Raw genomic sequence first — 27,226 nt, forward strand, 5'->3', positions numbered from 1 at the left:
TTTGCGACTGTCGTGCCGCGGCATGTCGCAGTACAGCACCATTGCACGACATTTCCCATGTCAATGGTGTTGCAGTGCGACGTGCTGGATTTTGTGTCGCAAGTCGCACGTTCACTTGAATATGTCGCGCGCAACCTGCGACAAGTCGTCGTGTAGCCATTACTATAACGCGAGCGTGCAGAAAAACATCCCAAAAAAGTAAAAAGCGCTTTGGCGCTGACAAGGTTAATCTTTACTTTCTGTTAGGATTAGATTATTGGGATTTTTGGGATAATGTATTTCCCCCTCACAGGGCTGTGTTCACACACATGATGAATGTCCGCTCCTGCACACGGGTGACCTCCATCACCGGCGGCACAGGAGGGGGACGTGCCCTGGGCCGCTGCCAGCTGCGCAGTAACACTCCCTGACAGAGCGGCTCCAGCCTGACTGCCGCCTCGCCCTGCTCCTCCCGCTCCTCCTCCTGCCGCCGCTTCCTTCACTGCTTCTACACAGGAGACCGACAGGGACCGTCCGGGGCCACAGCCGCACAGGTAGGACCACGGCACCTCACCTATAGACCTGTGTGCACACCGTGCGTTAGTGAGGGGTCCTCGTGCCCAGGTGGTATAGAGAAGGAGGGTTTTAGGTGATTTCTGCAAATGCTGTTATACTACAACTCCCATCTTACGCCGCTATGAAATGCTGTGACTTATAGTGCAATGTAAGGCGGTCCCCGCGGACGGTCAGTGACTAATGTCAGCACGTGAGCGGCTGCCGTGTGTGTCGCATGGAATGAATGATCGTCCCCCGACGGCAATCTGTAAACAGGTAACGCGCGATTTCCCAGTGTGATCGGTCGCTTATGGTTGATGATGGGACATCGGGGTCATTGTCCGGGGCGCGTGTTGTGTCCTGTGCGGTGCGCCATGCTGGGACTTGTAGTTCCACAGCAGCACTACACTGAGCACGAGGAGTCACCCGGGAAGTGCGGGAGGTGGGGCGGGTGACATACTGGCTGCACTGTGCGGGGAGATGGGGGGGAGAGGAGACAGCCTGACGCCAGCATTGTGATCAGGAGAGAGGCTGCACCACTGCTCCTCTACCTACCGGGGGAGGCTGCACCACTGCTCCTCTACCTACCGGGGGAGGCTGCACCACTGCTCCTCTATATAGGGGGGGAGGCTGCACCACTGCTCCTCTATATAGGGGGGAGGCTGCACCACTGCTCCTCTCTATACCGGGGGAGGCTGCACCACTGCTCCTCTCTATACCGGGGGAGGCTGCACCACTGCTCCTCTCTATATCGGGGGAGGCTGCACCACTGCTCCTCTATATAGGGGGGAAGGCTGCACCACCGCTCCTTTATATAGGGGGGAAGGCTGCACCACCGCTCCTTTATATAGGGGGGAAGGCTGCACCACCGCTACTTTATATAGGGGGGAAGGCTGCACCACCGCTCCTTTATATAGGGGGGAAGGCTGCACCACCGCTCCTTTATATAGGGGGGAAGGCTGCACCACCGCTCCTTTACATAGGGGGGAAGGCTGCACCACTGCTCCTTTACATAGGGGGGAAGGCTGCACCACCGCTCCTTTACATAGGGGGGAAGGCTGCACCACCGCTCCTTTACATAGGGGGGAAGGCTGCACCACCGCTCCTTTACATAGGGGGGAAGGCTGCACCACTGCTCCTTTACATAGGGGGGAAGGCTGCACCACTGCTCCTTTACATAGGGGGTAGGGCACCATTGCTCCCCTACATACTGAGGGAGGCTGCACCACTACTCCTTTACATATCAGGGAAGAGAGGGGAGGCTGCACCACTGCTCCTCTATATAGGGGGGGAGGCTGCACCACTGCTCCTCTACATAGGGGGGGAGGCTGCACCACTGCTCCCCTACAATACTGGGGGAGGCTGCACCACTACTCCTTTACATATCAGGGGAGAGAGGAGGCTGCACCACTGCTCCTCACACCCAAGGAGCCTGTCATCTCTGTGCATACTGGGGGCTGTAGTCACTTAACCCCTCAGTGCCCAACGTCAATTCAGAATTAAACAACTGCTGAGCTGCATCCGTCTGTCTATCATCTAATATAGTATCTATCAACCTCATATCTGTTATTATCTCTGACATTTATGTATCTATAAGGATTATCTGTAAACGCCTATATCTACCCGTTATCTATGTATTCACCTGCGGAGATAACCCGGTGCTGTGCACAGAACCTGGACCGGGACTTATCTGTATTTATTCCAGAGATGACGTCTTTCCCATCCGGGGTCCTTGAGCTGTTATCGGGGGTCCCCAGGACATAACAGCTGACATTTTTCGTGCAGCGGCTGCACGTGGAGAACACGTGGAAGTCACAGGTAGTCCACTGGCAGAATACAGGCTGCCGTACTGTAAATATAATGTACAGTGTGATCGCCAGACAATACTGTGCCTGACCCTGCGGGGCTGGGAACGGGGCAGTGCTGGGACTGCGGGCAGGGTTGTCACCTCCGAGGCTGGACAATCCCTTAAAATAAAGTGCATAAAGCTGGACAATCCTTTTAAAGGGGGTTTTCTAATATCCTGTTATTGCTGACCTATCCTCAGGATAGTTCATTAATATCAGATCAGGTGAAGTGAGGCCCCCACCAATCATCTTTTTGAGAAGGCCGCTGCACTCTAGTGAGCTCTGCGGACTCCTCTTCATTTACCAAGGACAGCGCCGTCCATTGTATAGTGGCTGTGCTTTGTATTGCGCTAGGCCACATGACCAATGTACAGTGATGTATCTGGCCTACGAAGAGGCCCAAGCACTCACCGGGGCACTGTGGCCTCTTCAAACAGCTGATCGGTGGATGTGCCGGGAGTTGGATCCCCGCCGATCTGTTGGTGACCTATCCTGAGGATAGAATCAAATAATGTTGTAGAACAGCGCTCACAGACCCTAACAACCAAGACCGGAATGCACCAGCCAGCCCCGGATCGCAGATCCCCAGATCAACGAACAAAAGAAGCGAGGGTTACGGCAGCGTCTCCGACAATTCCTTTATTCCATACTGCAGCGGGTACATAGTAGCCGAAACGTTGCTGTTTGTCTTTTTTTGTACACACTCGCTGCAGTATGGAATAAAGGAATTGTCGGAGACGCTGCCGTAACCCTCGCTTCTTTTGTTCGCTATCCTGAGGATAGGTCATTAATATCAGAATCTTGGAAAACCTCTATAAGGCAGATTAACCCCTTTTTTGCAGGACAATGGGGTGGAATTATAAAAAAAAAAAAACAGTTCCTCCTCATTTTGTTTTTACATCATTTCCTATGCGGTAAAACTGACCTGTCACTTTCATTCTCCGAGTCAGTACGATTACAACAATACCACATATGTGTCATTTTTCTTGCGGCTTAGGGTACTTTCACACTAGCGTTTTTCTTTTCCGCCACTGAGTTCCGTCCTAGGGGCTCAATACCGGAAAAGAACTGATCAGTTTTATCCTCATGCATTCTGAATGGAGAACAATCAGTTCAGGATGTCTTCAGTTCAGTCTTTTTGACTTTTCAGGACAGAGATAATACCGCAGCATGCTACGGTTTTCTCTGTCCAAAATTCCGGAACACTTCCCGGAATGCCGGATTCGGCATTAATTTACATTGAAATGTATTAGTGCCGGATTCAGCATTAAAAATACTGCAATTGTGGATCTGTCCTTCCGGTCTGCGCATGCGCAGTCCTTTAAAAATGTGGAAATTTTTTTTAAACGGATCAGTTTGTCCGTAAGACAAACGGACAGACGGATTCGTTCTTGCAATGCATTTGTAAGACGGATCCAGATCTGTCTACAAATGCTGTCCGTTTGCATACAGATTGCCGGATCACTCTGCCGCAAGTGTGAAAGTAGCCTTAGGCTGAGTTCACACGGGCGAGATTTCCGCGCGGGTGCAATGTGTGAGGTGAACGCATTGCACCCACACTGAAATTGGACCCATCACTTATGCGTTGCGTGAAAATCGCAGCATGCTCTATATTGTGTGTGTTTTTCTCGCAACGCAGGCCCCATAGAAGTGAATGGGGCTGAGTGAAAATCGCAAGCATCCGCAATCAAGTGCGGATGCGGTGCGATTTTCACGCACGGTTGCTAGGTGACAGTCTATTCACTGTATTATTTTCCCTTATAACATGGTTATAAGGGAAAATAATAGCATTCTTTAATACAGAATGCTTAGTAGGTGGTCAATTGAGGGTTAAAAAATATTTTTTTTGTTAACGGTAACTCACCTTCTCCTCTTGATCGCGTAAGCTGCCGGTCTCTTCTTACTTCTTTAATCATGAGCTGCTGGCTGAAGGACCTGTGGTGACGTCAGATCACATGGTCCATCACCACGGTGATGGACCCCGTGATTGGACCATGTGATCTGACGTCACCACAGGTCCTTCAGCCGGCAGCTCATGATTAAAGAAGTAAGAAGAGACCGGCAGCTACTCGAATAAGAGGAAAAGGGGAGTTATTTATATATTTTTTTTAACCCTCAATTGACCCCCTACTAAGCATTCAGTATTAAAAAATGCTATTATTTTCCCTTATAACCATGTTATAAGGGAAAATAATAACATCTACACAACAACCTAAACCTGAACTTCAGTGAAGAAGTTCGGGTCTGGGTACCACAGTCAGTTTTTTATCACGCGCGTGCAAAACGCATTGCACCCGCACGATAAAAACTGAACAACGGAACGCAATCGCAGTCAAAACTGACTGCAATTGGGTGCCTACTCGCGCGGGTTTGCCGCAGTACACCCGGGGCGCATCCTGAACAAATCAGTCATGCCCGTGTGAACTCAGCCTTATACTAAAAGAAAACTTTGGAAAGAAACTAACTTTTTCTGTGCATATTCTGACCCCCATAGGTTTTTTTTGTTTTTGGTGTATGAGGCTGTCCCTTTCATTGATGCCACTTTGGAATGAGTATGACTGTTTGATAACTTTGTATTCAATTGTTTGTGGGAGTTTGCTGTATGGCATAAATAGTTTTAGATTTTAATAGTACAGGTGTTTTCGCACACACCAATGTCCATGATGTGTATTTTTTTTAATTGTTACTTAAATTTTTGGTTTGATTTGAGATTTTATATTTTTATTTGTTTTGCACTTTTTAACAGTTTCTACTAGGGAACTTGAACAAGCTATCATGAGACTGCTTCTCTCATAGACTCCAGTGCATTAGTCTATGGGACTTTCACTGTGTTCCTATGGAGCTCTGCCACAGGAAGGGTCTCCATAGGAACTAATGTGCGGCAGCCTCGGATCTTCCAGGAGGACCGAGGCTGCTGCACACTCCATCCAGCTCCCTCAATCCCCACTAGGGGGAGCCGGTGCACATTTGACCACGGCATCTGAGGGGTTAAATGTGTATGATCGACTTTATTGTCGATCGCATACATTAGCCCCGGGCACCTGTCAGCAGTGGCACCCGCTGTTCTCGCAAGCGGACGCCTATGTATGTGTTATATATGCGTTAGGCACAGGCTAAGTAAGGCTACATTCGTTTGCAGCGTCCAGTTTCCTTATGCAATGGGCGCATAGACTAAATGCCTCCATGGGCCCCACATATATCTTACGAAGGCTAAAAGACTGCCTTTTTGGCCTCCATGCAGCAGAAAAAAAGGAATACCGACATATAGCAGTGTCATGGAGGCCAAACGGACACTATATGGCTCTACAGTCACCTCCAAGCATCCTTTGGAGGTATACATCAGGAAACGTTCTTGATGTGTACAGCCCATGGGCCCTGCACGGGGAGCAGTGTGGACAGAAGTGCAGCACCATGCCATGAATGCTAACATGGCTGACAACCGACTACTGAATTAAAAAAGAATGTCAAGACTGCCAGTGAAGGCAGAAACTGGTTCACCCAAGAGACCATACGCCAAAACACAAAAAGAGCAATATGGTGTATGCCGTCCAGTGGAGTGAGGATTGCCAAGAACTGTACATTGGGCAAACAAAACAGCGGCCACACCGACGTATGGGCCAGCACAGAAGAGCCAACACCCAAGGTCAGGACTGTGCACCTGCATCTTAAGGACAAAGGACACTTGATGACAGCGAGGTTTGCATCTTAGACACAGAGGAGGACTGCTTCCAAAGAGGTGTGAAGGAAGCTATCTATGATTAGAGAATAGAGGTAGAGGAGTGCGACATCTATTGTCTGCCACTTACATTGCGGCTCTAACACCTCTCCCGAGGCAGTGGAATCGCTCCTAATAGATTTAGCCTTGCAAATGCAAAAATAAATCGCCTTTATAACTGAAGCAGGAGTCTCCAGTATTTAACAGCGGAGATTTCTCACCCAAGTCCTTCTAATCAAGAAAGCCAGTCGGAGGACAAGCGAAAAGTCTTTGACGAAAAAAATATACAAGAAGTCCAGTTGCTCAGACTTATTACTACTTATATACGAGAACCTTCACAGACATATCGACTGATGTCTGGAACATGAGCAGCTGAGCGTGCAAGTCTGCACAGGTTTTATTTAAAGGGGTAGTCCTATCTGGACATTTGCGGCATAGCCACAGGATACCTCCACCTCTGGGACCCTCTCCTGTCTCAAGAAGGGGGCCTTTAAAAAAAATAAATAGACAAGCGCTGAGTCGCTGGCAGCTGTTTTTGGAGGTCCCATAGCAGGTGGCCACACATGTGCGGTTCCCTCTCCGTTCACTGCTATGGGGCTTCCTAAAATAGCTGAGTGAGTTTGCTTGGCTATTTTCGGGAGTCCCATAGTAGTGAATGGAGAAGACAAAGTGCATGCATGACGTACATTTCATTAACTGTAGGGCCCTCCAAGGTGGGGCCCGCACCTATTGGACATTTATGGCATACAGGCTCGGACTGGCCCACAGGGGTACAGGGGAATTCCCCGGTGGGCCCCTAGTCTCCCACCACCTGCACATAACACAGTAGACTTACTGCACTACCTACATATATTCAATGAACATCACCTCAACCAGCCTATGTCTAAATAAAAAATGTGGCAGATTATTTATTATATTTGAGTGTATCTGTACGGTGGGCCCCCAAAATAAATTTTACTGGTGGGCCCTTGGTACCCCAGTCCGACACTGATGGCATATGTTAGTGATATTTCATAAATTTCCAGATGAAACAACCCCCATAAGTCTGGCTCTGAGCAACCACTCTCCGTAAAGCCCATTAGGGTATGTGAGTGTCATAGAAGGGGTCTCACGCTAGGGAAAATGTCTGTTAGCCAAATCGGGGATCTACTGTAAAAAAGCAGATTGGTCTTAAGTGGACCCACTGCATCCATGTCTTATGAATGGGCACCATAATATATTACATTTTTCTTGCAGTTGGCACTACCCTCTCAGGCTGACCCAGGGCATCTATGTCTTTTGAGTGGGCACCATATTATACTACCGCAGTTGGCACTACAGGGGAATGGAGTTTTACCTAGCTGATCACAAGGTGTCCTAGAAGCGAGATCCATGGCTCCACTCTCTATAAGGCCTCTTTCACACGACCGTATGGCTTTTTTAGTGTTTTGCGGTCTGTTTTTCACAGATCCGTTTTTTGTTTCTGTTCCGTTTTTTCCGTATGGCATATACAGTAATTGCATAGAAAAAATTGGGCTGGGCATAACATTTTTAATAGATCGTTCTGCAAAAACGGAACGGATATGTTCTGTTTTTTTTTTTTTGCGGACCCATTGATTTGAATGGAGCTACGGAACGTGATTTGCGAGCAATAATAGGACATGTTCTATCTTTAAACGGAATGCATACGGATTACATCCCTTTTTTTTTTTTTTTCCCCGGAACTATTGAAATTAATGCAAAAATCGTCCTGTAAACGGGGGGGGGGGAACTGTTGTGTGTAAGAGGCTTAAAGAAGAGGTGGCCATGTTGATGAAAGCAGCAGAGAGATGAAGGCTAAACTACTGCAGTCCTGCCGCTGTGACCTCCTCTTGGCTGCTGGAGAGAGGTTACAGAGGTCGGCAGTGGCGCCAGTGTCCCCAAAACAGGTTTCATTCTGTCTAACATGCCCATTGTTCTCCAGTTAAATTATTTTGGCAGGAGAACATCTTCAAGCCTCACATATTAAACTGTGTTTGGACATCTAACACCTACTTTGGCACAAGGATGTCTGTTTTTACAAGGAAGAAGGTGAATTTGTGGGCCAAGAGGGTGACAAATATTGTAAATATTAATGTGCTAATTATGACCTTAGCTGAGAGGCGCTGGGTGGGGGGTCCGCGACTTTCTTGGTGGAGTTTGGACAGGATAGGTGAATACATTGATGGTAATTTATCATGTCGTTTGGCAGAATTTTAGCATAACATTTTGTGCATTCTTATCCCACCCTCGTCACTTTTGAAAATTGGGAGGGGAAGTGGGCATGGTTAGCTACGGTATGTTGTCAGGTACATGTCCGATTTATCAACTGCATCTTTTTAAGAAGAAAAAAAAAAATCTTATTCTAGTAAGGGGGCAGCATGCAGCGCAAAAATATTACTCCATTGATGTTTGATACATTTGGTACAAATTTCAGCAGTGCAGATTCAGAGCACGGCGGACTTCAAAAACTGCCCTCATGATAAATTACCCCCTAATGAGATTTTCTTTTGTGCGACACCCCATTAGGAGACAGCACTAAAGGTGAATTCTGTTTTCATCAAATAAAGCTTATTCATTATTCAGTATAATGAAAAGTTATCGAATTTCCGGTATACCTTCAGTCTAAATTTAAATTGATAAAAGATTGATGGATATAGACAGATATGAGATATATTAGATATCAGACATAGATAGTAGATAGATAGATATTAGCTAGATTAAAGATAAATAAATAGATATTGGATACATTGAATTGGTAGATTAGATAGATATGGAATAGACGCTAGGTAATAGATTTGAGTTGATAGATATTCAATAGAAGGATAGATAGATAGATAGATAGAAGGATAGATACATATTAGACAGATAAATTCCATATATATATGTTATATCTTCCAGTATACTGTATAGAAGGTGTGGGCAGGTTTGAGTATACTATATAGAAGGTGTGGGCAGGTTTGAGTATACTGTATAGAAGGTGTGGGCAGGTTTGAGTATACTGTATAGAAGGTGTGGGCAGGTTTGAGTATACTATATAGAAGGTGTGGGCAGGTTTGAGTATACTGTATAGAAGGTGTGGGCAGGTTTGAGTATACTGTATAGAAGGTGTGGACAGGTTTGAGTATACTGTATAGAAGGTGTGGGCAGGTTTGAGTATACTGTATAGAAGGTGTGGGCAGGTTTGAGTATACTGTATAGAAGGTGTGGGCAGGTTTGAGTATACTGTATAGAAGGTGTGGGCAGGTTTGAGTATACTGTATAGAAGGTGTGGGCAGGTTTGAGTATACTGTATAGAAGGTGTGGGCAGGTTTGAGTATACTGTATAGAAGGTGTGGGCAGGTTTGAGTATACTGTATAGAAGGTGTGGGCAGGTTTGAGTATACTGTATAGAAGGTGTGGACAGGTTTGAGTATACTGTATAGAAGGTGTGGACAGGTTTGAGTATACTGTATAGAAGGTGTGGACAGGTTTGAGTATACTGTATAGAAGGTGTGGGCAGGTTTGAGTATACTGTATAGAAGGTGTGGGCAGGTTTGAGTATACTGTATAGAAGGTGTGGGCAGGTTTGAGTATACTGTATAGAAGGTGTGGGCAGGTTTGAGTATACTGTATAGAAGGTGTGGACAGGTTTCTCCATTAGAATAGGCTTTGACGTCCTGGAAGGAAGCGGCCTCTGGATATAGACACCATTACCACTGGAAGATCTTTTCATCTCGGTGTGGTTAATAACGGGGCCACTTCCCGGTGACGCAGGCTGTACATGGTGATAACAGGGAGCGCTCACCTGCCCCTTACATCCTGCAGCATACCTCAACCATGACTCAGTCGCCACTCCGGCCGTCCCTGCATTTCTCTCTCTCTGAACTCGTCTTATATATTTTGTCTTCCACGAGCTGCTTCCCACCATTGTACCATAACATGACGTCCTGACACGACGTAGAGCGAAGCTTCTAAATATAAGACCGGCCACAGCAGACATTCCTTTCTGTGCACATCATTATGTACTATCCAAATAGCACTGACCGGTTCTGGCGGCATGCTGGAGGTGGAGTAGCATTTGTTGTAGCATTTTGCTTTGTATTGTTTCTCGCAGTAAGGCCCCTTTCACACGGGCGTTGCGGATTTGGGCGGATGCGTTCAGGGAAAATGGTGCGATTTTGACACTAAATCAAGTCAGTTTTCACTGCGATTGGGTTCCATGTTTGCGTTTTTTTTCTGCGCGGGTGCAAAACATTGTAATGCGTTTTGCACACGCGTGAGAAAAATCGGCATGTTTGGTACCCAGAACCGAACCCGGACTTCTTCACAGAAGTTCGGGTTTGGGTTAGGTGTTCTGTAGATTTTATTATTTTTCCCTGTCAAAATAACATATTTAAAGGGGATGACTGATGAACAATCATTCACCCAAAATTTAGGTTTTCACAATGTTTGCTCCTTTTTTCTGCTTCTGATATAAGCATTTCATAATTTTTGTAAAAAAAAATTTTTACTTAAAAAAAATAAAAATAAATAAGAAATACATCAGGTTTAGGCCTCTTGCACACGACCGTATGGCTTTTTCTGTATTTTGCGGTCTGTTTTTCACCGATCCATTTTATAGTTTCAGTAGTGTTTCTGCTTCCGTTCCGTTTTGCCATTCCGTGTTTCCGTTTGTGATCCGTTTTTTTGCAGATCGGAAACAGAAGCATACAATAATGTTTAAACAGTAAGTACACCAAAAAATTGGGCTGGGCATAAGATTTTTCAATAGATGGTTCCGCAAAAAAGGAACGGATATGGAAGATATACAGATGCATTCCATTTTTTTTTGCGGACCCATTGACTTGAATGGAGCCACTGATCGTTTTTTGCGGGCAATAATAGGACAAGTTCTATCTTTCAACGGGACGGAAATACAGAAACGGAATGCATACTGAGTACATTACGTTTCTTTGTGGAACCATTGAAATGAATGGTTCCGCAAACGGAATCTGCAAAAACGGAACAGAAAAAAAACTAAAGAAAACGTTCGTGTGCAAGAGGCCTTATGCAAGGACTCCCAGTGTTGACCCTTCTCTTACTAGACTTCTGAAATTTACCCTGGCATGCTGGATATCAGCTTCTGGGTCAAATCCTGACGGATGACAACCCATTCCTGCCTAGTCAGGGCTTGGAGTTTATCAAAATGTCTGTGTTTTTGTTTGTCCACCTGCTTTCTGACCATGGACCATACGTTCTCAGTTGGAGTTTCTTGGTCATTGACCCAAACTGTCAATGTTTTTGCTCACCAAGACACTTAGCTCCCATTTAGGTGTAAGCTTGCAAGTAGCAATGTCCTTGCCTGTGAAGCCCCTTTGATACAATGCAATCATGACTGCATTTTTTCCTTGGAGGTAACTGTGGTTAACAGGAGAAGACAGTGATTTCAAGCACCCCCTCTCCTCCTCTTTGTAAAGCAACCAGTCTGCTCTTCTAATTCAATCAGCCTGACAGAGGGATATCAGCTTGTCCTCGGTAAGGCTAGGTCTACACAACGACATTATTTTTACCATGGTAGTCTATGGTGTCACACTGCAACATGCGACATACTGCGACCCGACAGTCGCAATAAACACATTCAAGATGGATTTTTCTGCGACTGTCATGTCGCAGTGCGACACCATAGACTACCATTATAAAAATTTGTTGACGCGCTACACATGTTGCAGTGTAGTTGTGCCCTATGTCGTCGTGTAGACCTAGCCTAACACTTTCTTCTGAGCTAATGAGAAGATCACTGAACTGATGCTAGCAGGTGATTCTGTGGCAGGGCTGAAATGCAGTGGAATTGGGGGTTTTATGATGAAGTTAATTTTCATTCTCCTCGGCATGGATGGCTATAGGCTTGTCTTGGAGCCCATTGCTATTAAAGTAAATAGAGCTAAACTGCAATACCAAACAAATCCTATGGACAGGAGTGGCGCTGTTTCTGAAAAAAAAAAGCAGATCCTGTTTCTATTCCTGGGAAACTTTTTTTGCACCCTTTGGTGGTCCAAGATAGCACCAATGTGATCTTTTCACTTGAGTGTATTCTCTTGCAATGTACGAAGCTTCCATCCCCTGAGACCAGCTGTTAGGTAGGGAGTACGGTAAATTCTTTTCATCTGTGTAGCTGGGTGTGCGGACATCCCAGGACGCACCAACGCCCCTGCTTTATCTGTCCGCACTCTTGGCTCGGCTCCCTCTGACAAGCGTGGTGCTCTCGTTCACACTGATGTCACCGGCTAGAAATCTTATTTGAATGAAAAGGGATCAATGTTCTTCTCTAAACCCCTCCAAAGCTAAACATTTGTGTAATGTTGTCAGTGATGTCTCCTTTCATCATACTAAACAAATACAGCTTACGGAACGTCTGTAAACGCTTGTCTGGGCGCAGTGGGTGTGATGTGTGTGTGGCACAGGCACCCGGGGGGGATGTAGGAGAGGTGCAGTAATTAGCTCAGGGATGAGGAGAGGACTGTTTTAGTGGATACTTTGTCAGCCCAAAATAATTACCCATAAAGCTTTCCTTTGAGAGATATATTTCACTTCACTTGAAATAATGGTACAGTAGGAAGACCTTAAGGGGGTTATCCATAATTTTGATATTGATGACCTATACTCAGGATCGTGGCGGGCCAACACCTGGCACCCTCGCCGAGCACCTGTTTGAAGAGGCCTTGGCACTCTGGTGAGTGATGCCACCTCTTTCTAGGACAATGAATTCCCGTTCATTGGTCAGATGGCCTTGGTGGAGCTCAATCCCATGGGCCTGGGTTGCAATACCAAGCCACCATGTGTGGTGCTGTGCTTGGTAACCTGTGAGGTGGCCACAGTGTTCACTGGGGCGCCGGTGCCTCTCCAGACAGCTGACCATAGCTGAGGATAGGCTGTCAATATAAAAATCCTGGATAATCCCTTTAAAGCAGACCATGACATCTTGACAGAACTAAGACTAACTTGTCCCGACACTTTTTTGTTCTTGACCCCCTCATCCAACCACCGCTCGTTTATGAGGCACCAAAATCATCATTTGTTGGCGGCAGCACATTGTACTGTATGCACAGGGATGTGCTGTCCACAAACAATGAATCTGTTTGTGGATTAACGATCGTAATATTGATCATTCATCCCCATACCAAGGGGATGATTGCTCCCTGTAAATGCAGCTGAATCAGCTGGCAATGATCAGGAATGGAAGGTTAGTTCCCCAACATTGCTCCGTGCTTCATTGCAGAACGGCAGATTACATCCGTGTGCTTTGTGCATTTGTTTGCGGGCCCATAGAAATGCATGAAAACTACGGTGGTGTGCATTGGGCCTTATTGACAGTCCTGATGCTGAGGATATCATCATCATATCTGTAGTAAATAAATCAGGGCTGTGGAGTCGGAGTCGAGGAGTCGGAGTCGGAGTCAATTTTGGGTACCTGGAGTCGGAGTCGGCAAAAAATGAACCGACTCCGACTCCTACTAAATTTAAATTGGAATAAAAAAATAAAAAAGCAAGTTTAAATGTCCGAATTCATAAACAGTTATAATTAATGACTTCTCTACTGTAAGAATAAAGGCCAATGCATGCAGTGCCTCACGTAACCGCAAAACAAACGCGTTCAGTGATGTGAAGAAGCATGCTTTTCATATGCTTCACTATATGGCACGCAATGCACAATTAGGAGTGGCAATACATATACTTTCCATTGTGTTGTGTTCTGATGTTACAGGGAACACAATGCCCATGGTTTACCTAGCCTCTCACTGATAAGGGATTAAGTAAATATGTGTTTTGCAGGACTAGAGACACTTGTATAAGTGAAGGGAATGGAGGGTCAATAGTTCAAGACTGAAGCTGTAAACCATGGATGTCAAACTCATGGCCCTCCAGATGTTGCAAAACTATAACTCCCATCATTCGCTGATAGCTGTAGTATGCCCAGGCATGATGGGAGTTGTAGTTTTGCAACAGCTGGAGGGCCACGAGTTTGACATCCCTGCTGTAAACCATTGGAAAAACTGCTGTCATTCAGCTAAGGCTATAAAACGTGTAAACTCAGAATGTTATCTTAAACTTTAAACATGACTATGGGATTCTTCTAGGGAAATCATGTTTTAAAATAAATGTCCCTTCTTGGATCCTCCCACTGCCCTGTCTTCAGCAGAAGATCAGCACACAAAGGAGAAGGCAGCAGCTTCTGCCCAACTACCTCTCTGTGCTAGAAGAGCTTAGAAGAACTTCTTTCTTTCCTTCAAGGAATGTATAAAATACATTCGCATATTAAATACAGAGGAGTCGGAGTCGGAAGTACAAAAAACTGAGGAGTCGGAGTCAGAGCATTTATCTACCGACTCCACAGCCCTGAAATAAATATGTATCTTAGAAATATACCATATTTTTCGCCCCATAAGACTCATTCCCCTCCCCCCCCCCCCCCCCCCAAAGTGGGGGGAAATTGCCCTGCGTCTTATGGGGCGAATACTGCCATTTTTACTCTGCTAACACTGATACATCGCTGGCCGGCTGGAGGCGGGGAATCTCGGCGGGGCCCGGTCCAGTCACTGTGCTCTATTACACCGGGCTCACAGCAATATTCATATTAGTTCAAAACCCACCAAAAGCACATCTTTTGGTTCAAAATATTTTTTCCTTATTTTCCTCCTCAAAAACCTGGACAGGTGCGTCTTACAGGGCGAAAAATACGGTAACATGTACCTTTTCCCATTCATTGAGTTTCTTGTTGTTACAAGTTACATTGTTTTTGCAAAAAAAATACAAATGTATGTAACGCACCAATTTTTTTTTATTGGATTTAGATTTCTCTTTTGTTCATGACTTGGATTTTGTTAATTGATAAAAGAAATACAGCATGTAAATCTATATTTCAGTAACTCCGAGCAGAAATCACTTCAAACAAACGCACATACTGACCGGAGAACCAGATTTTATGGAACGGTTAGTCACTTCCCTCAATTATTTTTTCGACAGCACCATTCTGTGCTACCTAAAATGTCTTCCTTCTCAGCTTATTCTTTGCCAATGCTGGTTTTACCAGTACTGGTATTTTATATGAATAGAATATACAATGGTGCAACAGAGGTTGTAAGTGTAATCTAAAGGTCATCAAATCTATACGCGGTATTCATTAATCAAACATTGGTAACAAAAGTACAGGAACCTATTAATCAGTCCCGCACACCAGCCTGAAGAAGTATTTGCATTTTATTTTTACAAAATTCAAAAATTAAATTTTTTTATTGATTGAACGTTAAAAGTATTTAGAAACAATGTGTCTAAAAAGTTGACTTTACATCATGAAATTTTTCCGTGTTTTATTTAATCAGTGTGGATTTATTTGAGCTTTTATTGATACTGATCAACAAAAAAGGATATCTTAATAGAAAAAAGGGTTGTGCCATTATGCCATATTAGAAAATATAAGCATTAATAGAAGTATTAACCAGAGCAGAGAGCCGGTTCAGTTCCCACTCTGGAGGTCTCAGCATGACCATTGTATTTCTTCAGAAACCAAGTTCATAGTTCCATCAATGATGAACATCTGTCCAGCTTCAGAACAGCACCAAACCATGATAAGATGTTTCTCTTGAGTAGTTTCTTCGTGCCATCTTCCCTCACCCATTATTCTTGTTCAGGGTGGGCCTGATGGGGGACATTGACATTAACCATTGCAAGAAGCCTTTGACATTACCCAGAAATTCCTTGTGATCGCTAAGAAGATGATATGAATTGCTCAACAACTGATTAATATTAGACCACCACTATCGGAGCAGTACCAGTGCCGTAATTTTTTATGATTGTCTGCTAGTAGACTGGCGAACCTCAACATGATAAAATAAATTTCTTGGAAGCCTTGGTCTGATAAACATCAGTAGGCCTGGCCAGTGATCCTAAACTTATGGTGACTAGTAGATTCGTGGTTCCTAACACCTTACCACATTTCAATGAACTATTAGGTTCTAATTGCTGCACTAATATTAATAGTAACAGTACAGTCTGTTCCTAGGCTAATAGTGGATCCTGGCTAATCCTCCAGCAGCGGCTTTTCTCTTTTAGACCACAATTGGGACACCCCCATACAAATGAAATAGTTGGGCAGTCCCACTGAAGTCGTCAAGTTCAGCTGAGTTACATCTAATATGTATAATGTGCCTTCACATAGTACTGGTAACCCTAGAGATTCACCCTTAGGCTACTTTCACACTTGCGGCGATCGAACCGGCAATCTGCATGGAAACAGACAGCATTTGTAGACGGATCCGGATCCCTCTTACAAATTCATTGCAAGAACGGATCCGTGTCTTCAGATGTCATCCGGAGAAACTGATCCGTTATATAAATTTTTTTCACATTTTTACCGCAGACCGGAAGGACTGATCCGACATTGCTGTATTTTTAATGCCTAAAGACCTCCTGATGCATCCTGAACAGATTACTCTCCATTCAGAATGCATGGGGATTAAACTGATCAGTTCTTTTCCGATATTGAGCCCCTAGGACAGAAGTCTATGCCGGAAAAGAGCAACGCTAGTGTGAAAGTAGCCTTAAAGTAAGATCACTTTAAATTAGATGGTCTTGAGGTCAAATACATGTGCAAACTGATAAAAATGTAATGTTTTCCAATATACTTGATCACCCCGATTGCACCATTTATTTAATGATGTGAAGGTTAAAATAAAAGCAACATCTAGTCTTTTGACAGTCTTGTCCAAGTAGTCTAAGCCAGCGGTGTAGCTATAGAGGATGTGCAGAGGCAATTGTAGTACTTTTACTCTGGTGCCTTAAAGGGGCCAGTGGTTCCTCTGCCACATAAGAAGACACCAGTTGGTAATGAGGGCCCAGTTTCAAATTTTACTTTGGAGCCTATGAGCTTCCAGTACAGCTCTCGTCTACATCTATTACAGTCTTGAGCCTTGTATTTCCATTGATTTCTTGACTGAGTCATTGCCAGTGACGTCTGTCCCTCACTTCTAATGACTGTTCTTTCTCAGCATACAATTATCAAGCAATTTAAATCCTCAGGACCTGTGATTTGATAATTGAAATTGCATAACTGGTTTATCAAAATCTGACACAATCCTTTTAACAGAAGTGAGGTCTGTGGTTGATGACCCAGACGTCCCTATGTGTGCGAGTGCGGTCATATTAAGTGTATATGTCCAACATGCATTTACATGTATCTTGGCAGGTACTAAGTCTAAGGTCATGGGTTTCAATCCGCCTATATATTCATTTGTTAGCTCCTGTACTTCTAAAACATACTGAGAAGGTACCTCGGTCCCTGTAAAATGGGTCAAAGCAAACACAGGTTGAGACACTGCAGTGCACATATATCTTAAAGCGTACCTGAGTTTTTAAAAAAAAAAAAGAAGAAGAAAAGTTTGCATAACGGCTGGTGCTTTTTTGTACAATTATAGCTTTGAAGGAACAGTTATGTTTTGGCTTCCCTAAAGTCTCTTTCAGCCATATTATTCCCTGTTTTAGCGGCACAGCTAGCTGCAATTCTCTCAGCACTTTATGCAGTGACCTCACTTCGCTTACTTCCCACTATGTTTTCTTCTAGGGAGTTCAGAAAGCTGATAAGAGGGTTAAATCACACTTACAGGTGCACAGGAGGCTCATGTGATGTTCAGAAGCTTTGTAGTTGTTTTATCAGGTTCATGGTTTTTATCAGCTTTTTTCAGGTGGATTTTTTTTAAATCAAGTGATTTTAAAAATTTACTACTTACACCATTCTCTAGTAAATGAAATGAACTTGTCTGACAGTACAATGACTCCATCCCCTTGGTACCCTGGGCGTGTGCACACACTGTCCTCTCAGTGCTGAAAGATTCATACTGTGTAGGGACACACCCTATTGTGAAGAGGCTTGGTAACAACCGCTTGCCAATTTAGTCATACATTTCCAGAATGAAGAGCAGAGAGACAGCACAAGGCCAATTTCTAGCAATACAAATATTTACTAAAATGACAGATCAAGCAGGTGGAGCGTTTGCACCCTAGGGTTTAGGGCCAGTTAGATAAATGGTTGGAGGATATTTTTTTAATGTCTAGACTAAGAACTTCAGTAGTCCGTAGAAAACCACCCAAAAGTCCTATTACCAACGTTGTAGGTGCATTGGCTCCTTGGAGTAATTGAATCCTATCTTATTGTTTAGTGGTAGATATGTTGCTTTTTTACATTCTTCATTTATTCTTCTTGGCACGTGTAAATTTTTGTGCTTTGGTCTAACTGTCTGTATTTTTTCATTAACAGAGTCTATTTAGAGAGTCCTTCTCAGAAACTGTTAAAAGCGTCTTCAGATTGAAGAAAAAACGAATCTAATAAAGAAGTATCCTATATTCAGGAGGGTGTTGCCTGACAGTGACACTCATATGCACACCAGCACCCCGATCAGTTCCTTGTTCTCCTTCACTAGCCCTGCTGTTAAGCGGCTGCTCGGCTGGAAGCAAGGAGATGAGGAGGAAAAATGGGCAGAAAAAGCAGTGGATTCACTGGTGAAGAAGCTGAAGAAGAAGAAGGGTGCAATGGAGGAGCTTGAGAAGGCGCTAAGTTCCCCAGGACAGCTAAGTAAATGCGTCACTATTCCAAGATCGCTGGATGGGAGACTGCAGGTGTCACATCGAAAGGGTCTTCCGCATGTCATCTACTGTAGGGTCTGGAGGTGGCCGGATCTTCAGTCACATCATGAGTTAAAACCACTTGAATGCTGCGAGTTTCCTTTCGGATCAAAACAGAAGGATGTATGCATAAATCCTTACCATTACCGAAGGGTGGAAACTCCAGGTAAAAAAAAATATGTTACTTGTAATTAGTAATTTGTGCATCGATTTACTTAAAAGGGCTGTGAAAATGTTCAAATGCTGGAGCTGTGATGACATAAATGTTGGACTCCTGCCTCTTCCAGCGCCACAACCACCCCTCCTGTCTCCTTCTAGTCTCTGTCTTCCTGGCTGCAGCAGCGACGTTCCTGTGGTCACACAACTGCTGCAGCACTGGTGTCAGTGGAACCCGAGGGAGGCAGAGGAGCAGCAGTGCTGGAAGTGGTGGAGGTCAAACTGGAGAGCATTGGCTCTCTTGTAATTAGTGCCTTCATTTGCTAAAAATTGTAATAACTCAGACAACACCGTTTCCTGCTCAGTCCTTTTTCTATAGATTGTGTACACATCACCCAATGTTTCTTTTCCTTCACATAGATACAAGTACTGGAATTACATTGCTTCCTTCTATAGTATTCAGTGGTAGATCACCTCTTCGAGAAGACAGACCCTGATGTAGACCAGAACTGTTCCACTCCCTAATATCCTGTGTATATTGACCCTGTTGTATCAGGGGACCACCTGCTCTAAAAGACGATTTTTACTGCAGGTGTTAATGGTCATCTCAAAGAGGTTTTCAAGAGCATTTAGGCTTTTGCAACATTATTATGTTTTAGGCCAATGCAAAGTAAATAAAAACCAAAGCATCTTTGTATCTATCCTACTGTTCTATGGCTATACCTCCTATGTGTCTCCATAGCTACAGACTACAAACAAACCGTGTGTAGTCTGATAATACATCCTTTCATATTCCCAATCATTCTTGTAATCTCCCTAAAATATATATATATATATATATACAGGAGTAGGGTACAGGTGAAAGTGGGTCTGGCTGCAGGATCAGACTAGTATGTTACCATGGAGACACAGCTCTTCATAAAAACTGTAGACACAAAATGGTAGGATATTTTTAATGAGGAATATTTCCAAGGTGTCTGACTTTTTCCTTTTAGATTGACGGTATTAATAAAACAAATAGTTGTGACTAAGTACATTATTTTTCAAAGGGATTGTCCGAATGTTTAATATTGATGACCTATCCTCAGGATAGGTCATCGGAATGTGATCCTGGGGGACCAACACTGGGCACCCCCCGCTGATGAACTGTTTGATGAGGCTGCAGTGCTCATGTGAGCGCGGTCGCCTCCTCACATCTTACAGAGCACAGCGCCGTCCATTGGATAGTGGCTGTGCTTGGTATAGCAGCTCAGTCCCATTTACTTGAATGGAACTGAACTACGCCTAGGCCTAGTGATTGATGAACGTGACGTCACGGGCCTAGGAACAGGCTATGCTAGTCACGGAGCGCCACGGTCTCTTCAAACAGCTGATCGACGAGGGTCCCAGAAGTTGACCCCCATGATCAGATAGCGATGACAAATCCTGAGGATAGGTCATTGGTATTAAAGACAAGGACAACCCCTTTAAGGAGGAAGACATAAAGAACTCAAACAATCTTCACAACAGCGCTGCTTCTACATTATCTCATTTGTCATCTGTTCATTTACATTTAGTTGAAAAGTTTTTATGTTTGTTCAAGCAGCTCTCTGTAGTCGGCATAGCAAGATAATGCCGCAAACTGCTGGAACCCCAGTTGACTACAATAGGATCCTGCAGGGATCACTCTCGCACTTTCCGGCATAAATGGCAGCTTTCAGCAACAAGTCCTGCATGCATGACTTTCCATCTGGCCAAAAGCTGTCGTCGTGGAGGAAAGAGGATGTATCCCCGTCTGATACCATTATAGTCAGGTCAGATCAGGCAGTTTACGGCATTATCCGGCTATGCCCGATACGGTGAACTCGGCGAGGCTGTTCCTCTGCCAGAACAGCCTGCCAGATTTCACAATGCAGATGTGTACTTAGAATAAGATGGCCTTCTCAAGTGAATTTGTTTTTACTTGAATCAGAGAGGGGCTATGATAATACAGGTCTGGTTATGTTTATGTCCCCCTGTTGGTCAGACATGGTTCTGCTACTTCTCTATAATAACCATTATTTCTCTTTCAGTTCTTCCACCTGTACTGGTTCCCAGGCATAGTGAGTTTAACACAGATCTCAGTCTGCTGGCCAAGTTTCGAAATACGTCCCTCAACAACGAACCACTGATGCCTCACAACGCCACCTTCCCTGAGTCATTTCAGCAGCCGGTGTGCACTCCAGTTCTCGGTCTCCCCCAACAATATCTTCCACCACTCGCCGAACACTATTGGCTACCCCGATTCCCCCAGAAGTTCTTCTGAACCAGGAAGTCCCTACCAGATCACAGGTGATCTACACTGACATCCGGCAAGCTGTTGCCTTCTAACTTGTTGTTACATTTTGTATTCACAACATTTACCTGTTTTTTTTTGTCCCCAAAGATACCCCACCACCACCATACAACCCACCAGAGGTTCATGGGAACCAAAACAGAAACTCAGGGGATTCAACTGATTGTCAATTAGTTTTACCAGCTACAATCAGAGGTAGGTGATAAATGAAAGGACCTTCTGTCTAGTATTTGTGATAATGAAAGGCTGGTAGAGAATTCTGTTGTGCATGTAAATGTCCACAAGTTTACCAGAATGATAAGTAGATCTAATGGAGCCTCAGACAATGATCTCAGACAGATATACCCAAATTGCAAAGACAAAAACAAGTTAGTCAGCACTTCTGAAGACGCAGATGACTGAAAATACTAAATCATAAACAATGCAACAGCACTCTGCAAACATAAAATACACAAAACATATGAACTAATACTCAACATATAAATGAATTTGAGGTTCTCACTAATACATTGTGATCAGACTTATTTGTTCCCATCCACCATGGCAAGGTGACCTCTCTTGGATGGGAGCCTCTCCTAAATGCCACCTTTTCTGGTGCCGGCTGGCCTCCAGTGAATTCAGGGCAGACAGATTCCACATGCAGTATATACTGGACCCACCCTGTATGCTACCTTTCCTTGTCCCAGCAGGCCTCCAATGAATATAGGGAAACCGGGTTCCAGCTTTATGCTACACTACTTAAAATCAGTCTGTGGGAAAGATGGGTTATCTGCCAGCACTGCATCCTCTTCAGGGCAGTGTCCAGTGCAGGGTAATTACAGTTCTAGTGAATGGCACGAACAGCCACTACAATCTAGACCGCATGCAGGTAAACATTGAAGAGGTTGCATCGCTCACATGAGCACCGCAGCCTTTTCAAACAGCTGATTCGACCCCCAGTAATCTGATATTATCAACTAATCCTGAGGATAGGTGATCAATATCATGAAACCGGACAACCCTTAACCAGTAACAGTTCCCCAGCTTTCAGTCCTTTGCTCCTTAGTCTCTAGGTCTCTATATGTAGATATTGAGCTGGTGGCACTGGGGGGGAGCCTCATGGCACTGGGGTGCTGATGAGTTTTTATAAAGAAAAACGTTCTTTTAATTATTTTTTTATTATTGGAGTACTCGATTAATCGTTAGAATACTCGATTACAAAAAAAGCCGATAGCTGCAGCCCTATTGTAAAATAATAGTTATCTGGACATTGGTAGGGTTTTAGGGTCCGGCTACACATGTGTCGCGCAACGTTTCATGTAATCCATTTCAATAGTGTCACAATGCGACATGCTGCGACGCGACAGTCACAAAAATATCAACCAAGTCTAATTTTTCTGCAACATGTCGCTTTGCGACACAATTGAAATACATGATATCAAATGTCGCCAGACCCCTCTGTGTCGTGTCACTTAATGTAGCCAAACCCTTAGGGTCTATTGCTGAAGTCCTCTAAAAACGTAACTAATAGTCGTAATTGCACCCTCTATCCCCCTGGGATGCCATTGAGGTCTAATCTGCCATACACGCACACTCTCCTTTGACGTATGTAGCACATATGGTTCTGGTATCTCCCATAGACTTAAAGAGGGTCTGTCTCCTCCAAAATCAGTTTCCAAGCAAGCATACCTCCATGTAGGGTAAGTGCCCTGAAATATAACTATAGCTTTCATGGCAAAATCCAGTTCTCTCACCCTGAGAAATGCTTCTTTTTATTTTTATGTATTTTGATGAGCCGTATTTTGATGATCACTGTGTTAGGTGCATCGGGCTTTCTCTGCGTCATTGCTACCAGCTGTCAATCTAAGAAGGGAAGCATAGGGCAGTGTTACTTGCAGAACGATGGTGCACCAAATGAAGTGGCCCCGCCTACGGTGCACTGAAAGCTTATTTGCATAAAAATAAAAGAAAGCATTTCTCAGGAGCAGAGGAAATAGATTTTCACAAGAAAAGTAAATCCTACATGTATGCTTACTTGATAGACTGCCTTTAAAGGCTGTGTACACGTTTGGGGACATTTTTTTTTAATTATTATTGCATAGTGCTCATTTTGAGCTAAAAATCTGTAAAATTGGTCTTTATTAAAAATGTTGAAACACTGTCTTTTTTAAGCCTTTGTTTATCTAGTAGCAGGATCTGAATTTTCTCTCTGTTCCGTCTGGCAGCTCAGCTGACGGCTCCTTATCTCTGCTCTCAGATATTATAAACACTCATTATAGTGCAATTCTATACAATGTCTTACTGATAAGAATGTGGCTTAAATAAGTGTTTATGACCTCTTAATAGTTTAGAGAGCAGGTTTATTAGATGACCCGCACAAAGTGAAAGTACCAGTCACACAGTTAGAAAAACAGTTAACCCTTTGTGACAGAACGGCTCAATATTTTTAATAAAGACCAATTAAAAAAAGGATTTTAGCCCAAAATGAATAAAATGCAATCATTAAAAAAAGAATTGCCTCCAAAGGTGTACATAGCCTTTAAGCCCTTGGTGACCACCAATACACCTTTTTACGACGGTCACTAAGGGGCCCGGTCTAGGCGCTGGACCCTTACATGCTGTTTAACCCCTTACATGCTGCAGACAATGGCCCCCGCATTGTATTTTAAAAGAAATCTAAATATTGCCTATTATAGTCCCCTTTTGCGACTATTGAATGGTAAACATAGGTTAAAAAACATATTTTTCATTAAAAAAAATTCAATAAAAAATATTTTTTTTTCCCATTGAAAATATGCTTTTCAATGAAAAAAAAATAGCAAAAATAAAATCTCCTACATGTTTGGTATCGCCGCTTCTGTAACGACCTGCACTAGACAAATCATATAAATTATTCCCTAAGGTTAACACTGTAAAAAGAAAATTGCAGAATTGCTAATTTATTCTTCAGTCGCCACCAAAGTGATCAAAAAGCGTAATTTAACCTAAAGTAATACCAATGAAAACTACAAGTTGTCCCGCAAAAATGAACCCCTAACACAACTCCATAGAAAGAAAAATAAAAAAAAGTTATGGGTCTTGGGAAGCAGAAATGCAAAAAGATTTTCTTTCTTTTAAAAAAAGGGGTTTTATTGTACAAAAGTAGTAAAACAAAACAAAAAACGATATGTATTCGGTATCGCTGTAATCGTACTGACCCAGAGAATAAAGATGTTATTTATTCCGAAAAATGAACGCCGGAAAATTTACCATGTAAAAACTCAGTGGCAGTATTGCTGTTTTTTCCCATCTCCTTCCCAGAAAGAATTAATAAAAGTTTATCAGAAAGTTATGTTTACCCCAAAATGGCTCCATTAAAAACACCAACTTGTCCTGTAAAAAACAAGCCCTTATACAGCTACATAGACGGAAAAATAAAAAAATTATAGTTCTTGGAAGCGACAATGAAAAAAGGAAGAAAAATGCTTGGTCAGTAAGGGCCAAAGCAGGTTGGTCACAAAGGGATAAGAGACAAGTATGGCCACTTTACTGCCACAAATGGGAACCAGGCGTATATAATCTTTGATTACATGTTTATATTGTATAGCAGACAACACTTTTTATTTCATATTGACCTTCCCACAGATTTCCGCCCTGTGTGCTATGAAGAACCACTGCACTGGTGTTCTGTTGCCTATTACGAGCTCAACAATCGTGTGGGGGAGACATTCCAGGCATCGTCCCGCAGCGTACTCATCGATGGGTTCACAGACCCCTCTAATAACAAGAACAGGTTTTGTTTAGGACTTCTATCCAATGTCAACCGAAACTCCACTATTGAAAACACCCGCCGGCACATCGGCAAAGGTAAGCGTCAACTCCAGAGGGTGATCATTTGAGAGTTCAGCTCTTCTGTAATAAGGGAATTAAACTGTAAGGCTACAGGCACACGACACACATTTAAGCAAAAACGCTTTTTTTTAACGGCCTAGTGAATAGCGTCCATCAAAAAAATAGGACATGACCTAGTTTTTGCCCATTTTCACAGCCAGACGGATCACATTGAAATCAATTGGACCCTTTTTTAATGGTTGAAAAATGGCCATGAAAAACTGACAGTCCTAATGACGGTCCATTGGACTCTTCAACTTTAAAATAAAACTATAGGCCTGTCACCAACCTTCTCCACCGCTCATTTCCTTTTCTTCTGCCTGTTGGGTACAATGCAATTTCAGACTGTAAGACACATAAGTATAATGCCACCTGCTTTATGATGGCATAGTAGGTCATATAGTCTGAATACTGTGACATGCACATGGTAGGCAGCTTAGCTGAGCTCCTGTAATTCATTGGACAGTTAAAGGGAACGTGTCATCAGAAAATGACCTATTGTGTGGATCAAGTTTTCATATTAAACTTCGTTTTTTGTAGAATGTTTGATGATTACCACTGGCAGTTTTCGCACTGGCCATAAAGTTGAAAGGGGTTTTCTGAGATTCTGACATTGATAGCCTATAACTCATCAATATGAGATTGGTTGGGGTCCAACTCCTGGCAACCCTGACACTGAAAATGCGGAACGCACATTGCCGGTGTCCGTGTTTTGCGGATCCGCAAACCACACACTGACATGTGAATGGAGCCTAAAACTTGATTTAAACAATCGGTCCTGATATTTCCTGATGACAGATTCGTCTGACCACTATTCTATATACTCTCAATAAGAAGAGGGTAATAAGCCACTGCCATACTCCACTAACGGAGCCTTATGGTCCAAGAGAACAAAGGATTGGGTGTGTGGAAATCCCAAATCTGAGACTGCTGGAGAATCGGCACATTCCCATACACATTATCAGGGGTGCACAACCTGAGGCCCGGGGGCCACATGCGGCCCTCAATACCATTCTATGCGGCCCCCAGCCATCTGGTAGCGGACATGTATGTCTATATCTTGGGGCTGCTCACATGAATCTTTCATGTATTGTCCCATTAGATGGGAGTACTTAGAAGTGTAACTAGACATTTAGAATATATACTGTATGTTCAATATGCCATAAATATAGTATTTCATTTGGTAATACCCCTTTAAAGATTATTTTCGGCCCTTGGAATTGTTTCAGGTTGACAATGTGGCCCCCAACCAGAAAAGGTTGTGCACCCCTGCATTAGATGGTAGCCCAGTCCTGACAAAATAGGCGGTTTCTGACAACCTTCTTTAGTTTTTACTTACCAGGTTAATACCACTCTACTTGCCAGAATGCAGATCACTAGAGCAAGTTATTTGCACACTTTGAACTATCAAGGAACGCTGGGATATTTCAGATCTGAAGCCTGCAGTATTGTAAATGCGGCTCTGGATTATCCCAATCAGTCCAACATAGCAAATATAATATATCTAACCCCGTCAGCAGTTACCTTTTGGGGAAAGTCGGATCTGAACAGAGATTCCACATGTAGCCATTCTGATGTTCAGGCTTTGTCTGCAGAACTAGGACCCCCTCCCCACGACATCCATATGCTCAAATAAAAATGAAAGAACCGAATTGAACTAGGCGGGGGTATAAGTTGGCCATAAAACACCTTTAAGTGTATGCTAAAGTTGTTTTCCTGACGTGACCATAGTACCTTCCAGCTAATTGTCTTCTCTGCTAACGGTTTAGGGGTCCATCTGTATTATGTCGGGGGAGAGGTGTATGCAGAATGTCTAGGTGACAGCAGCATATTTGTACAAAGCCGCAACTGTAATTACCAGCATGGCTTCCACCCGGCAACTGTCTGCAAGATCCCAAGCGGCTGCAGCTTGAAGATATTCAATAACCAGCTGTTCGCTCAGCTCCTCTCACAGTCGGTGAACCAAGGTTTTGAAGTGGTGTATGAGCTTACCAAAATGTGCACCATACGGATGAGCTTTGTAAAGGTAAGTACAATAACGGATAATGCACGCCTGTATGGAACAAATAGTGAGCTATACAGGGGATTATATGGCACCCCTATTACTATTAGTAACTAACTTGAAGCCCATATCGAAGCCGACGGCCCAACTATATTAAAATTGGTTGTTTATGCACTGGT

General features: G+C 43.7%; 1 protein-coding gene across 1 annotated transcript in view; it reads left to right on the plus strand.

Moving 5' to 3' along the window:
- The first annotated feature begins 410 nt into the window (after positions 1-410).
- SMAD9 (SMAD family member 9) overlaps positions 411-27,226 on the plus strand; it is a 28,916-nt gene continuing 2,100 nt past the window's right edge. Inside the window, 7 exon segments of the mRNA XM_044284738.1 lie at positions 411-533; positions 18,362-18,892; positions 20,934-21,075; positions 21,077-21,192; positions 21,287-21,391; positions 24,800-25,021; positions 26,815-27,071. Coding sequence (XP_044140673.1) covers positions 18,481-18,892; positions 20,934-21,075; positions 21,077-21,192; positions 21,287-21,391; positions 24,800-25,021; positions 26,815-27,071 — 1,254 coding nt within the window. The 5' untranslated portion in view covers positions 411-533; positions 18,362-18,480.

Source organism: Bufo gargarizans, chromosome 3 (assembly GCF_014858855.1).
Source record: "Bufo gargarizans isolate SCDJY-AF-19 chromosome 3, ASM1485885v1, whole genome shotgun sequence".
NCBI classification, from domain to species: Eukaryota; Metazoa; Chordata; class Amphibia; order Anura; family Bufonidae; genus Bufo; species Bufo gargarizans.